The 12313-nt window shown below is 35.5% G+C and overlaps 1 protein-coding gene across 1 annotated transcript in view; it reads right to left on the bottom strand.

Moving 5' to 3' along the window:
• Nucleotides 1–12313, bottom strand: part of RASEF (RAS and EF-hand domain containing) — a 37277-nt gene that overhangs the window by 11356 nt on the left and 13608 nt on the right. The window contains exons 4-12 of the mRNA XM_056325564.1: nt 9960–10055; nt 8812–8889; nt 8229–8344; nt 7313–7381; nt 6343–6427; nt 4467–4558; nt 1528–1762; nt 347–484; nt 105–252 (exon numbers count right to left, since the gene is read on the bottom strand). Of these exons, the coding sequence (XP_056181539.1) occupies nt 105–252; nt 347–484; nt 1528–1762; nt 4467–4558; nt 6343–6427; nt 7313–7381; nt 8229–8344; nt 8812–8889; nt 9960–10055 (1057 nt within the window). The remainder of the gene's footprint in view (nt 1–104; nt 253–346; nt 485–1527; nt 1763–4466; nt 4559–6342; nt 6428–7312; nt 7382–8228; nt 8345–8811; nt 8890–9959; nt 10056–12313) is intronic.

Genomic DNA, 12313 nt, shown 5'->3' with positions numbered 1-12313 from the left:
TGCATATTCAGGAAATCATGGTAAGCAGTCACAGAGGGTAACCTTTTCACCCACTTCTGCAGAACAACAGAACTCACTTCAGTACTAGGAACAACAAACTATACCTAGGGTTGCACTGGTATTGCCTCGAAATTCATTCTTGCAAAGTCTCATAAGGAAACTGGATTTTCCCACTGCTGCATCTCCAGCAAGAACAATCTTGTAAGCCTTCTCTGAACTGGGGTATTTTGGAGTACATTCAGTTGCATCTGACTGAAAATAAAAAGAACCCCTCTATTTCAATTCATATAAAAATATTCTCCATATCAAACACTTTTTTTTTTTCCCCCCTTAAGAAACTGGTTACCTGAGGGCTGAGAGCAGATATGTATTTCCTTGTTGAAGCAATTGAGCTGCTTCGACTTACTGGTCGTGAGGGCTTCCAGTCTAATACTGTACTGCTGTTGTCAGGACTGTATGCTTCTTCATCCCTGATCTCTGGAACCTGAAAGTGTAAGTTAGTGTGTTACCTACACTGAGAAAAGTATGCTTTTTCAGAAAGGCCCAGGTAAGACCAATTAAAACATTTGTTTTAACAGTTTGGATTAAATGGAGATAAAGGACTAAACAGAACTCTGCAATTCTAATCAAAATACTGTGATTATTCTCTTCTTATTCACATTTGCTGTTTACTATACCCTATATTTGGTCATTAAACATGTTTGCTGTTTGGCATACATGCTTTCAGTACAGTTTCCAGATGAAAAAATTAATTTCCATAAGGAAAATTTCAGCTTATAAAATAATTACAATGAACAAATACTTTCTTTTAGAGCTTATTTTACCAAAATTAAGAATTTCATTACAAGACATTACTGTCTATGCTATTACTACTCAAGCTAAACTAAATACAGCACAGCTGTAATCAGCATTATTCATAGCATTTTCAACTGCAAATAAACTAAATGTCTCTACTAAACGAACAATAAAGGACCTGTTCCAAAAAAAAAAATTCTGTTGTGCTTGATACTAGTCTTGCTATGTAGTCATAAGTAAAGCTCTCCATTTTATTAACAATAAAATGAACACAATAATACCTCCCTAAATTTGTAAAAATCGCTGAGACTTACTATGTCAATGTGTGCACTAACAGCATTCTTTTTCTCATATATGCGATTTTTTCATTCCCTGCCACAGCATAGTAACAGAAAGCAAACAGTAAACTATTTATTTTGACGGTGTCTGCTTTTTAATCACTAGAATATGGGCTTCTGTGTGCATGCTGTTTAACCTTCGAAAACCACATGTACTTCAAAAATGAAATTATTCTCTCAAAAATCTATCAAGAAAGCCCATTTTATTTTAAAGAGGAGTAACTATCAATCTATTCTCAAAAAAGTTGTCACTAATCTTATTTAAATGCATATAACCCAAATACTTAGTTTTAACTGACTTATGGACAAAGATTCATTTTATTTCAGAAACAGGAAACTAACATTGTCTCCAACCAAAGGTCTTTCTCAGAGAGGGAGTAATTCTGGCACTTACATCTGCATCAGAAGCATCACCACCAAAGCTTTCTTGCATACACTGTGACCTTTGAAAAATCCTTTGATGCCTGTACTCCACTTCTGAATCATACTCATTTGAATCTCTCAGGGTTGACAAACCACTGTCAAAACAGCTCTCAGGTAAGCTGTCAACTTCACAGTTTATCCTTTGCATAGGATCACACAGGGCTAAAGAATCATAATCTTCATCCACACAAGAAGAATGAGATGATCTAGTAAGAAAATATTGCAGGAGGGAAAAAAGAAAAGTTATTCCACAATTGGTTTTCTCAACAAAATCTGAGCCATTCTGGAATAGTCAATACTTAGAAATGCCAACTACAAAGTTTAAGACACATATGGGTCTATTTTGCCTTTCTAAATAGTTACTTTTTCAATCATTTCTTTTAGAATGCTCAGATTAAATTATATAATCTATGTTATTGATGATGACTTCACGAGCCTTGGTAGGCATTTATTCATACACAGAAAAGTCATTGTTTAATGACCTTGACCTACTGTATCTAATTTAAACGAATGCATTTGCTCACAGAGGCACACAGGGCAGTAAGTAACAGTTGTAAATATAGAAAATAAGGTAACCAAGTTCAGGAGATCAGTAATGGTGGAACAAGTTACTGAAATGTGTTTTCTTGCAGTTTGGTAGGCTACACCAAACTTAAACCTTTACACAAAAGTCCTTTCTTTCCCCTCACCCTTCCTTCAAAGGCCTTTTCATTATGTTTTTTTTCATTCTGGTTGCTGTAAGATATAAAAATACTTAAATGGATGCAGCGATGACAGTATGGCTTACAGAAAAAAACAATTTAGTTTTTATTTATGTAAATGAAACTACAGAAAAGAAAGATAAAAAGATTATTTTAATATTCACTCTATTAAAGAAGTTTACTGTGGCTACAATCCTTAACTTACTCCTGCAGTAAGACAGACAGGCACAAATTTAAGTGAGGTAGAAAAGATCTCCAAGACGCAGCAGAGAGAACCAGTTTGGCTCTGTCCTGTTGGGAACTAATGTGAAGCACTAAACTGCTAGAACAGGCAAGGTCAGCATCAATACTTGTAAAGATAGTTTACTGCCAGAGGTGTTGGGAGTTCCCAGTGCAATGGCACACCATAGAAGAGTACACTGGGGAGAATCCCTAAATTATGAAGCTGTTATTGAGTCCAATATGATTCCTCTCTGCAAGTGGCCAAACAGGGGTGACAGAGGCCTCACCGTCCAATGCAACAACATTCAGATTCATCTAATTTACATCCTTTCAGGCTAATGAATAATCACACGAATGAGTGTGATCTTTACTGTGGAATATCACAGCATCCATGCTATTTGTACTCATGCACCTACTAGCCTATACCAAACCACTGAAATACAGAGGAAAGGTGCATGCTATAACAAAGTTAAGCTTGTCAGGCACTCCCTGAAATAAAGGTCTTTAGTATTCAATTTTCAGTCTCACTGAAGCATGTATTCAGTGCTGGGAATTTCATATGTGCTTAAAGCAAGTTAGACCAAGATGTATGATACAGCTGAAAAAAGTATACTTACTAATGTAAATCACTTAAAACATATTAGAATGCAAAACAGTGTTTCTTAATGCTGATCTGATGCCAGCAGACAGACAAAGTACTGAAAATTAACAGGTCTGGGGACATTCATATCTCCTTCCATCTTTCAATACTACAAAGTCACACCTCTTAAGAGCCAGTTTTATTCCTGCCACATAAACTTTCTTCTAAAGCAGCTTGCATTTCTCATTTTTGTAGGAATACGAAGATTGCACCATGTGGCAGGTACTAAAAAATATTTATAGAGAAGGACATCACTAAGCCTTCAGAGAGGTTTTAGTTATCCCTTCAGAAAATTATTCAACATAATATGCAACTTAGTAGCGGATGCCTCTCAAAATTTGCAGCGTCCAACAGAGGGGAGCTGGTTTTATCTGCATTAAGCAGAAGGAGTCACTTTGTGACAAGCAAAACTTTACAGCCAGCAAACACATCTCACATGGAGACAGCAGAACAAAAGCAACACTATTGAATGAATGGGGATGTTATTAGTATGAAGCAGAAACTAACTTAATCCCTACCAAAGATATTAATCTCTGACAAAATGTAAAATACAGACTACTAAGAACTCTAATAGAGAACACACTATAGTTTGAAATACCACTGAAAGAAAAAGAAGACAAAACAAGCTATCATCTGAGTAAGGACACACATTTTTTCGTTGTTTTTTTTTTTTTATGGATCCAGTGCCAGACTTCAGTGAGAGCCTCTGCAATGATCTGCGGAACCTCTGATCAAAGACCTACATCCAGTAAGTACAAAATCAAAGTAGCTCTGACTATTTGATATTTGCATTTAGATAAATAATCTGTGGCTCTTACCCCATTAATATTCAAGTGCATTCACTACTCTTGCATGTCAGTGTGAGATGAGGAACTTTATTTGTTGGAAGAATTAGGCCCACATACTTTTATAATAATCATTACCCAGGAAAATCAGACATACAAGCTGATGTTATGACCAAAAACGTTTTATTTCATAAGTACTGAGTAAGCTAGCTAACAGAAGTCCTCAGCAGACTTTTATAGTTTCTTGGAGACAAGAAGGGGAGGCTGAGAATCAAGCTACAGTCAAGAGAAAGAAAAAAAAAAAAAAAAGAGGAGTTCAAGACCAAAAAAGAGGCTGTCCACACTCTCTGTAAGTTCATGATTTGCACTGAAATTTCCTGGGCTTTCTGAAGTCATTGAAAAGATTCCTATTGACTTCAGTATACTTTGTATCATATGCTATAGTTACACATTCCTTCTGAATCAGACAGAACTATTCTCTGTTATTTGACAGTATTTTCTCTTCTAAGACAAGTGGAATGCTCTAGTCTTCTTAAACTCAATAAAAGCAAATGTGTCTTACCTGTCATACCGTGCGTTTAGAGGAGACTGTCCACCATTAAATTTAGGACTGCTTCTAGAAATGGTACTTCCAGGTGAGGTGTTTGCTAACCGCTGCAACAGATGCATAACAAATGCATAAAGTTTGATGAAGACAGTTTAAGCATCTGGATTTGTAATGAAAAAAGTGTGCATCAAAATTATTACTGTGTGTTTTCATATATATCCAACTACTTTTTAATTAACCTCATGCTTTATCTAGGACTGGATATTAAAAGGCCCATTGCATTTAGGCTCCACTGTTGCCTTAATACTGAACCTGCTAGCTACACACAACCACCAAAGACAACAGAAATTCCAAGAGGATGACTTCATTTACTATACCTTTAACACTTTGATATTATAAACTTTGAAGAGTAATATGTAGGAAAATGGCACGTTGACTACTAAATTGAAAAGGAAAATGTCACTGGCTGAGCTAGTTTCAGTAGAGATACCTGCTAGTTCTTGAATGAGATAGTGGAGAGGATGAGAAATCTCAACTGATAGCACATGAGAGTATTTTATATGTTCTGCTGTCCCTCTACATGTTTATTCACTGTGAACAATTTCCTCTGTTTTCCCTGTAATCTTCCTCCTTTATGTTTCAGAGCATGGCAGAAGGAAATTGTATCTCTTTTTGCATCTACAGTGAGTCTCTGGTAACCTGTATCAGCAAAAGGCACTTGTGTTCATTGGTAGGGTATGCTGGAAACAGGCAATGACCCCATTTTTCCTCCTTCCTGTCCAGTGTTGTCTCTGTGGGCCCATTATTCTGGCCCCATCCTTCTAAAACAATTAGTTGCTTGCCTGATAATGTAAAGACTTGCCCAATCATTAGTTCTGGAGTTTAACAGGTTTCCCAATATTGCAAAATGGCAGCATAGAGCAGATTTTTTTGTAACTTTCAAGCCTTCCTTTCTCTGGTTTGGAGGATGGAGCGTTACATGTTACAACAGATCCCTGTACAGTTGCAATAGCCCAAAAGTGCAGGAGGGCCTGGGAAGCAGGACCACAAGTAACAATCAGTTGAAAGGAACGTGCTCGAGCTTGTGGGCCACAAGCCCTGGTGATAAGGGACATGAAAAGTTACTGAAGAGTATAGAAACAGGGACCAAGTAGCAAGTTAAGACTATACAAGGAACAAGGTGGTCAGTTTGCCAGATTGCCCAAGGACGTGGTGTAAGAACTGCAGACATTGTTATCGTTAACTACTGCTGAATTGCTAAATAGCTAGTGTGAGATCTTCACGCGAGTTGCTACATAGTTATAGAATAAGCAAGTTTTGAACCTATCAGAGTAAGATGTAACAATTGCTTGTGTGTATATAATCACGCTATTAGGCTAATTGAAGTGACATTTGCTTGGATCAAGCTGTGTCCCGTCTCTCAATCGCGGCACAAAAGGTTCTGACTGAGCTCCCTATTATCAGCAGTCCCTGCTATTCATTTTCCCAGTGACATTAGGCTAAGACCTCGCTACTAAAAGAAAGCAGTTTTCTGAAAAAGTGTGTTTTCAGCAGTAGGGCACTTCCACATACACAATAGAAACGTATTCCCTTTAGTGCAAGAGAAACTGCTGATTTATTCACCTCATCAGATACGTTTGGCTACAGCATATTAATAAAATCACTACTTTCAAAAGCACCTCAGAAAGTAGCTGTGCTCTAAAAAACCTCCATTATTTTACATCACACAAGTAAAATCTAGCAAAATTTAACTACACAAGTGTATTCCCAAAGTGAGTCTACTGAATAAAACTCAATTTTCTGAGTATCCACACAAGTAAAAACAAATTTGTATTTGGTGAGTTAATTCTTAAACCTTCTAGTACAACATCACAAAAATATAAATACATACCAATGATCTGTTGTACTTGCTGAAACTGTTTTCAAGTGCAGTTCTTAAACCATCATTGCTGTCATGAAGCTTTCTGTTAGCTGATCTAACAAGGAAACACAGTTTAGTTTGCAGAAGTAAAGAAAACATTATTTAGCTTACCACAAATTAAAACTGAAAAATACAAATAAAATAAAAACTTCTGTGTTTCTTCCAATAAACACTAAAGAGTAATGTGGAACTAGAAATGTGCTGTTTGTACACTCAAACAAATGACTGTACATGAAAAAAACACTGTGAAGGTTAGCCTCCAGTGGCAGCCTAGGAAACACTGTCTCACGTCTGTAGCTCAGCTGGTGGTCAGCTGAGGTAGGAATGGCTGCAGTAAAACAGCTACAGGGTAGTAGACAGCTACAGCCATTTCCGAAAAACAAAGTGACTACCCTTTAAGTATCGCTGAGGTTAGTCTTAAAGACAGGTGTGATTGAGCAGCCTGAAAGAAAGAATATGTTCAGGATAAAGAAATTAACTAAAGATATAAAAAACCTCTTCATTGTGACTCTGCTTGAAAGCAAAAATCTGTGTACACCTTGTATAATACTACACACAATACTTTCTAGGTAATGGTAAGACAGGGCGCTACTGGAGAAGTGAAGTCAATAGAAAAAGGAGCCAAGCAATAATGTTTATAATACAATGAACAGACTCAAATCTTTTTCAGCTTATCATAAAGAAATGAAAGTCAGTGAGGCTAAGAAAAGAAAGAAAAAACAATGAAGATTTAGTGGCTCAGTAACACAGTGGAGTTAGCAGCACAATACCTTCTATGAGAGCTGAGCACAGTACCTCCTGTGAGAATTGAAGCCATTTCAGTATTTTTACTTGGTATTTTTTCCCAAATCTCATCCCAGCCTTTTGCATACAAAAACATTTACCCCAAATATGCTGGGGAAAAATTTGTTAATAAAATCCCGTATTACTAAGAACTTACTGAAGTATTTCAATTTGTCTTTCCAAATTATCTCTGTCTTCAGTATACTCTCGGATCATTTCTAGGTCTCTGGAAAACAATCCCAAGTAGTTATATTTTACAGGATATCCTTTTTTAATTTTTATAATTTTGCTTTTGGCAGAGGACAAAACTCAACAGTCAACAGTTATAAGAGGTGAAAAAATACAGTGGGGAAAACACCATTTCAAAATATTTCTGAATATTTCTGAAATATTTCAGTTTTTCTAAGTTTACATTTCTGCTGAATGTCAAAATGTTAATGTTAAATGTAAAATGAATGTTAAAAACGTAAAAAAAAGATGTTAAAAGCAGTTTATGCAAAGTAAAATCACTTGGTAACTTCACTGACCTCTGCCACTGTATCTCAACAAAGATTGTGAATGAAAAATAAAAGATCCTCAAAATAACCATATGGACTGCCTCCTTTCCCCTTGAAATACCATTTGTGTTACTGGAAGATAATCACATAATCAAAATGTCATTTACACTCCTTTAATATCTAGAAGCGGTTTTCATTTATATTAGAAAAAAAGGTTGAGACTGTTGTGGGAGGCTTCCAAAGCCATTCTCCCTAATATTCATACAGATATTCATCTGAGTGCAAGTCATGGAGCAAAAAATTGCCTGATGCTGTAACTTTTATTCCTAACTAAAGTCCCAGTAAAATCAATGGGCTTCCTTGCAAGATTATGAGAGTTTGCATCACATCCTGAACTTGCTCTTTCAGAAACCTGGTAAGAAAAGCAAAGAGTAGTCATAGCATACTTCACATGGTGTCAAATGTGTACATTTATGGCAAATTTAGAAAATAACAGTTACCAACTTACATAGTAACTACATCAGACAAAAGATCTTTTTCCCCTGGTGAAAATGTAATCCTGTGGAAGTACCTTACCTCTCAGTGTTCAAAGTCTGATCTGCATACTCGCTTTTCAAGCTATCTAATTCACTCTGTAGAAAAGCTATATTTGTCTGTGCTTCTAAAAGATCTTTCTTAAGTTTCTGATTTTCCTTAAAAAAAGGAAGATATTAGATGTTAGCTGTCATAGTCACCTGCATAAAATGTTGACATACTATAACGGTAAAATAAAAATCATAAAAATCAAATAAAAATGAAACACTAGAATATCTGAGCATATAGGGGGAAAGCAAATTTAAGAACTTAAATCAATGGAGAAGTCAGTAAATCAGCATGCAAGAACCACTCTATTTTTATTTTTCCATTTCAGTTACACAAAAAGGGGACTACGTAATCTCAAGCTGTTTCCCAATGTTACACTTAAAATGTGTATGCATTTATATAGGACAAGGTTTTTTCCAAGTTAAGATCCTCATAGACTTATCAACAACTTTAAAAGTTTATTCTGTAGTTAACCAGTACTAAATGTAAAAAAAAAAATTAAAAAAAAATATAAAGTCTGTATTGCAGAAGTTAAAACTGAAGCTAAATTAGTATGTTAATGATAAACATGTCTTACCAGCAACATATCATGTATTCTTTTTTTCAATTCAACCACATCTTCCCTGTGATTTACATTTTTGGATTGCTCCTCCAGCTAGAAAGATCAAAAATGCAAAATTAATATATGTTATTGATTTTTCTGATTCGAAGTACATAAAAAGTAATGGAAATCACATTAAATAACCCCTAATTTACAGCTATTAAAGTTTTTAAACCCCAGAGTTTTCCCAACTATGTGAGAAGGCAGCATTACTCCAAAAAACACTGGCTTTCTAAACTATTTTTTAAATCAATACTTAAAAAATGTTTAATGAGCATTTTGCACCCTGTAGGTGTTGAACATGCATAACTACTGACACAGAAGCCAGCTACTGAGAAGACATAAACAGGTGCATCCCCACAAATGTAAAAAAAAAATAATTATATACTACTTCATCTGTGTAGTATTTGTAGTACAAGCTCTCATATTTCTTGTGAGAAATTTCCATTTCTACCAATGCTCTTTTAAGTGCAATTCAATATAAACAAAGAAAAATATATCCTCATTGCTCACTATAATTCTGGTAAAACTTATCATGTCAAAATTAAAACTGAATTACAAAATAACCCAAACCAATATTCATATCTGAGACTTCAGTTTACCTTATACTTAGGTATCAAATGAAAAGATGAGGCTGAAGTTAGGTTGAGACTAGTAATATCAGTTTAAAATTACAGCTTAATCCCACATCTACCATAAACATTTGAGAGAAATGCACTAGCTGCTAAAAGGCACCATATTGCTGTAAATTATTATGTTTGGGTTGCCAATTTCATCTAAATCTATAAATTACAAATACTTAAGAGACAATATATTAGAAAATTTCTAATGTATCAAATACAAGACTAGGTAACTGCAGTGTTAACAGCTTGATGACCTACAAAATTATTCAGCAACAGAATTTGGCTAGCAGTTGGTCCACTTCCTAAATATTTCAGTAAATTATACAGAATGAATACAACAGCACAGAATGATAACACAACAAAAAATTATTTGCAATTGTCATTTACTAATTACATTAACTTTAAAAGCTACAATTATGATTATCCATCTTGGGGAAAGCATTTCATAACATCAGCATCTCTTAAAACACTTTAAAACTTCTCGCCATGGCTTCAACTCACTTTTTTAAGTTTTTTTATTGTCACCTGAAGATCCCCAACTTCCATATCATACTGGCGCTTCAGCTCATTTAGTGCTTCTTCAGCTTTCCGCTTCTCCTGCAATATTTTTAATCTCATTAGAAGTCAAGATAGATTTCAAATGTTTATTAAAAAATGCATTCATTGGTTTGGAAACCACACACTTTTCCCTTAGATTAACATGTGCAATTTTGTCTTTCCATTACATCAAACTGCTGCTTTCTGAAGATCCATAGATTCTGATTCTGTAATAGTAGTCCATTTATAAAATATTCATAGAAAAAAAATGGTGAGGTGGAAGCAAAGATATGGCTCAGTTCAGTGTTTGTTACTCATATCATAGTCTCCTGTGCTCAACACTCTCAATGTCCTAAAAAAGAACTGAAAAAGAAGTGTCCAAGTTTTATTTGTGTCTAAATTTAGGTGTGTATACATACATACCCACACACAAATCAGAGTATTATACCCTTTTTTTCAAACTAGCCTTCTATGACTCAGCGTACACTGTTCTAATAACAGCATTACTGTGCCCCCATCAGTTACTTACTTCTGGTTTGCTTTTTTTTTTTTTTTTTTCCCCAGTTTCAAGTGTTGGAATGTTACAGGCCCGTGTTCAGTAAAACTGATGACAGCATCTTTAGCTTCATACCTTACTTGTCTGAATATCAAACCAAGTACTCTGTTCTGAGTTTTATTTTAATCAAAACAGAGAGATTTTGAAAGGAAGTTACATCAAGCACAATGAGAACGGTGTGTTTAATTCACAAGTATGTGTTTAACTCACTCCAGTCACTCCCCAGAGACTTCAGTGCAGTTTCACAACACAAGAAACCAGAATGCATCAATAATACATGGTGCCAATAAGACAGGTTGAGTTTTCACACAAAAGACAGAGGTGGACTTTGATCAGAATTCAGTGCTTTCCTGTAGGTGATGCTGACATCCGTGTGTTAAAAAGATAAAGTAATCAGTTTAAGCTGGATAGTCTTACTGTTGGCACCTATCTAGGACTCCTAAGTATTCTTTGGTAACTATTTGTTTCCCTTGAAGAAACAAAATACAGGATAGGCTCAACCTGCAGATACTATCATGCAGAGACAGGTGTCAAGGTGGTATGAGTGAGATCACTCTGACAAACAATACCTTTGAGTACAGGCAGTAAGGTTAATGGCTTAGTACAATCCCACAAAGTAAATATCTTACATTTACTCTCAGGGCGTTTTAGGAGGTGGAGTATGTGGAGCTATGAGCTACAGGGAACATTTAGGACTGAACATGAAAAGAGCACTGTAAGAAACAAGTTACAGCCCACTTTTCATATCTAAAGCTAGGTGTGAACAGTGAAATGGCAATCCACCCTCGGTGACAATTGAGGAATTTATAGAATGAGAAACACAGACTAGGTGAGGCTCATACATAGCAGATGTGTTTTACATAATGCTAGCCCCTACCTGTGGATGTTCTCCCACTGGGCAAATACACACACCTGAGTCATCTTTTTAGAGTAGTGAAAAAGAGTCTTCAGGGCTTTTTTCAGAACAGAAGTTTTCCAGAACAAATGTATTTGTTTTCTAAACATAAACACTTAACCTCTTTGGAAATCAGAAGTTTATCTCTACTGAGAGTTCCATTATCATTACTGAAAGATATTATAATACGCCTTTTTTGCTGGGGTGATATCTTTAACATTTTTATGTCATTATGTTTTGTTTCTAGGAAAAAAATTTGAGGTTTTGGTTTTGTAGGAGTGTTTCTCTTGTCTAGAAAAAGATGCTGTTTGAACAAAATCTAACTGTTTACCTTCACAGATCAATTACTGTGAACTACTTAAAATCAGCAAGTTCACAGACTGCACTTTGTTGCTTCTGAAGCTGCAGATGCTTTGGTGAAAGAACCCACACCAAATATACAGACATTTAGTATACTGGGTGTCCTACAAAGCAATAATTATTCCCATAGTATATGTTTTAATTGGTGCATTCCTCATGTCCACATTAGAACACTTTCACAAACTGTTATTCTTATGCACACTATAAAGTTAGGTTTTTCTTATGTGCATTTATTTAGTAACAGTTCAACACGAAGCAAACACAGGATGATTTTACTGTACTGCTTTCTGCTGAGAATTACATAGCCACATGTGGTTCTAATAAACCTTTGATTGGGTAAAGGGAAGAAATTCTTATACCTTCCTGTCAAGACTACAAGCCAGCTGAATGTCTAAAATTTGAGCACATTGAAACAGAATTTACCATCAACTTTGGGAGGTCCAGGCCGTCACACACTGTCATCACAATTACACTCTCTTATGTCTATAACTCTTTAAATTATAGTTG

Source organism: Falco biarmicus, chromosome Z, assembly GCF_023638135.1.
Source record: "Falco biarmicus isolate bFalBia1 chromosome Z, bFalBia1.pri, whole genome shotgun sequence".
Classification (NCBI taxonomy): Eukaryota; Metazoa; Chordata; class Aves; order Falconiformes; family Falconidae; genus Falco; species Falco biarmicus.
Note: the sequence above shows the minus strand (reverse complement) of the source record. Positions and strands in the feature narration are given on the sequence as shown.